Here is a 3449-nt window from a genome sequence, read left to right as displayed (position 1 = left end):
AGGCAAGAGTAGAGAGAAATTGATAGCAAGAAAGACAATTATCAAAGTAGGCAAGAGTAGGGAGGAATTGATAGCAAGAAAGACAATTACCAAAGTAGGCAAGAGTAGGGAGGAATTGATAGCAAGAAAGACAATTATCAAAGTAGGCAAGAGTAAGGAGGAATTGATATAGCAATGACGAAAGACAGTTAACTGTAACTTCCGCATGAAATCGCAAACTTGCATGTTGTTCTGTTACAGCTATATGCACACACGAGTGTCAAAACGGAGGTCGTTGTGTGGGACCAAACCATTGCCAGTGTCAGATCGGTTGGTCCGGACCCACCTGCGCTAAAGGTGCGTTGATTGCCTTTTCATACAGGACCTCTAAAGATCCATCGCCTACTGAACCACAAAAACAACACTCTCGATATTAAAAATGGCGACTTTCACTGGTTATTATCCAGAATGCTCTCTGGCCATCGATATCCATGACATAACTGACTATGAGGTTATAAACCTTACTTGACAAGTTATAGATCTGAAGCCATACAGAGAGCGGTTAATACGGACATTATTATCACGCGAAATTTAATCAAATCGTTATCACGATCACATACTTGGCCCTGGATTATGTAATACTTGAATCACGTACTATATATCGTGACTAGCGCTCTACCATGATCTAGATTAGCTGTAAAATATATTGGCACGCATAAAGCGGCGACGAACAGCCGTGTAGCGAGCCGTCACGGATGTTTACGATTATATCTGTAATCATTATCATCACTAATTCGCTATTCGATTCCCATCAGGTCTATTTATCACGCGCTGACCTTAATGCTAATTATCATGCATCTCTACAAATCAGATATAGACGAGTGTGAGGATGCTCAGATTCACCGCTGTCATAACAACTCCGTGTGTAAGAACACTCCAGGCTGGTACGACTGCATCTGCAGGGATGGCTTCAGGAGTCGCTGGCACAGCAACGAGTACGGCGTACTCTGCGAAGGTGACTCTTTAGTTAGGTTTCGTCATCGTGTCATCATCGCTGTTCGATACGTTAAGTAAAAACATCGATATATTGATTCTAAACTTAATGCATCGATTACAGCTTCGATCAAATGACAGTTTTTATACATAATATCAATAGCGTATTAAGTATGCTTACGCTCTTGATAATATCGAAGTTATACGATTCCCAGTTAGAATAAAGGTTAGCTGATAATTTAAAAGGTGGTTTTATAGCTAGAAAAAACTCACTCGGTCACACTGTGACGTCATAATTGGAACATTGCGAACATCTCCTCCGTTCTATTCAGATATAAATGAATGCGTGAATGGACTGGATACGTGCGACAGCTCGGCCGAGTGTGTGAACCTCGAGGGCGGATACATGTGCCAATGCATGGACGACGAGGACTGTTCCCGGGGTTAGTGCGAACTACTATAGGCGCACATACACGCCTATATTGAGTATCCACCAACGCACTTAGACATGTTATACACACAGACACATATACACGCCTTACGCTATCAACGCACTTAGATAAAGGAATACGCAAAAACTAAGAAGATGTAAAAGAAATATAAGCACACTTGGAAAATGTTAAAACTACTAATGGCTGCTACTATGTGTAGGTGCATAGTATCAGGAGTGAATAATATAACAGATCTGTGAATTTACACTCACATATTAGAACAATCTACCTATCAGACGACGGACGACAGTTAAGTACTACGTCACACACACGTCATCATTGAAGGTCACAATTAAATGTCACGAAAGTCATTCCTGAACATTTAACTAAATTTCTTAATAATTAATAATTAATAAAGTTTTTGAAACCGCTTTTCTAATTATTGTCGTGATACCAGAAAAGCATCAGCCTATCTAATATTTTTTTTGCATCATAAAACACCAGAAATTACCTCTCGGGGTTGCAAATCATTATCAAGACAGCAGAAAAGTACATTTAATCAGGTTCGTGCTAAGATCCGAATAACAACCTTCGTAATTAAATTTTCGTAAGTGCCTTTTACTTTAATATGAATTTTTCATGCTCACAGATTGCGTGATTGGTAATATGAGGCATCATAATGGCGCTCGATGGCGCATGCCGGAGCTATGCCGAACCTGCGTGTGTACAGTAAGTCTCATACCATTATAGCCATGTATACGCATCATTTTAAATTAATATAATTTAAATATAATGGCTCTCTCTCTCTCTCTTATAATATCTGTTGGGGAATGAAAAATTGAATTATCAAAACAGCGGCTAACTTATTTTTCGTTTAATCACAAATTATAGAGGCATCATAGCTAAATGAAAAATTCGCATAGATAATTATCGAATATGATAGAATTTTTTTAATTGTTACGGATAGTAACAAAGTTTCTGCTATATATGAATATTGTTTAATCAAATAAAAAATTAACATAGATAATTATCGTTATAGTAATCTATAGTAAAACTAGCGATTTCTATAAGAAAGTATAGTAATCTATAGTAAAACTAGCGATTTCTATAAAAAAGTATAGTAATCTATAGTAAAACTAGCGATTTCTATAAGAAAGTATGGCAATTAAAAGTAAAGCTAGCTAACTATAGGCATTAGGTCTAGTTACTATATATAGCAACGACGAGTGCTAGCTAAAATTATATAACTATATATAGGCGTGTTCGGACGCAGTGACACAGCGGATTCCTGACGTCCTAGTGCGCGTGCAAATAGCAGGGGGGACGTGTGGCAACGACCACTTATATAGCCCTCCTACTGCTCCAATCATGAAGCATGCAAACATAATTGACCTTTATCAGAAGAAAGTTTATGGATTATCGCTTACTCAGCTCATTATATACGCAAATCGACGCCTGCTATTAAATATAAACGCGATTAAATCCGATGCAAACAAAATGCGTGTAAATGAAAGCACGATGGTCTTTAATATTGATGTGATTTGTTGCTTATTGTTTTGGCACGTAAATTAAATCCGGGGAAAGCTGCATGATTAGAAAGCGCAGTAAACATTGTGTGCTGCCGTCATTGCATGTACCCAGGCACACGCACGCACGCAAGCGCAGACATATAATACATAAAAAACAAAAAAGCACGTATGCACGCAAGCGCACAAGCACGTACGCATGTGAACTCGAATGCGCGTATGCACACGCACTTTTCTCTCGTGAACGCGTTACGCAGATAACTACAGAAATGCATACGTAAATACGAAATACACAAATTGTAATTAAATTACTAATAAATTTCTCCCAATGCTTGGGTAGTCATGCAGACTCAATTATTCGTTATCAAAATAATCATAGACTATTACTCTCTATCACGAATCTGACATCGCGCAAGCAGACAATCGATGTCCACGACCATTACTACACCAGCAAATTGACTTGTTATTTTCATCACATTGATGCATCACGCTAATTTCATAAGTGACATGCCCAGCGGCT

The 3449-nt window shown here is 38.3% G+C and overlaps 1 protein-coding gene across 1 annotated transcript in view; it reads left to right on the top strand.

Moving 5' to 3' along the window:
• LOC106811854 (protein kinase C-binding protein NELL2-like) overlaps positions 1-2153 on the top strand; it is a 30228-nt gene extending 28075 nt beyond the window's left edge. Inside the window, exons 9-12 of the mRNA XM_014815573.1 lie at positions 241-336; positions 851-994; positions 1305-1415; positions 2053-2153. Of these exons, the coding sequence (XP_014671059.1) occupies positions 241-336; positions 851-994; positions 1305-1415; positions 2053-2153 (452 nt within the window). The remainder of the gene's footprint in view (positions 1-240; positions 337-850; positions 995-1304; positions 1416-2052) is intronic.
• The last annotated feature ends 1296 nt before the right edge of the window (positions 2154-3449 follow it).

The sequence above is a fragment of the Priapulus caudatus genome, unplaced genomic scaffold (genome assembly GCF_000485595.1).
Source record: "Priapulus caudatus unplaced genomic scaffold, Priapulus_caudatus-5.0.1 Scaffold583, whole genome shotgun sequence".
NCBI lineage: Eukaryota > Metazoa > Priapulida > Priapulimorpha > Priapulimorphida > Priapulidae > Priapulus > Priapulus caudatus.
Note: the sequence above shows the minus strand (reverse complement) of the source record. Positions and strands in the feature narration are given on the sequence as shown.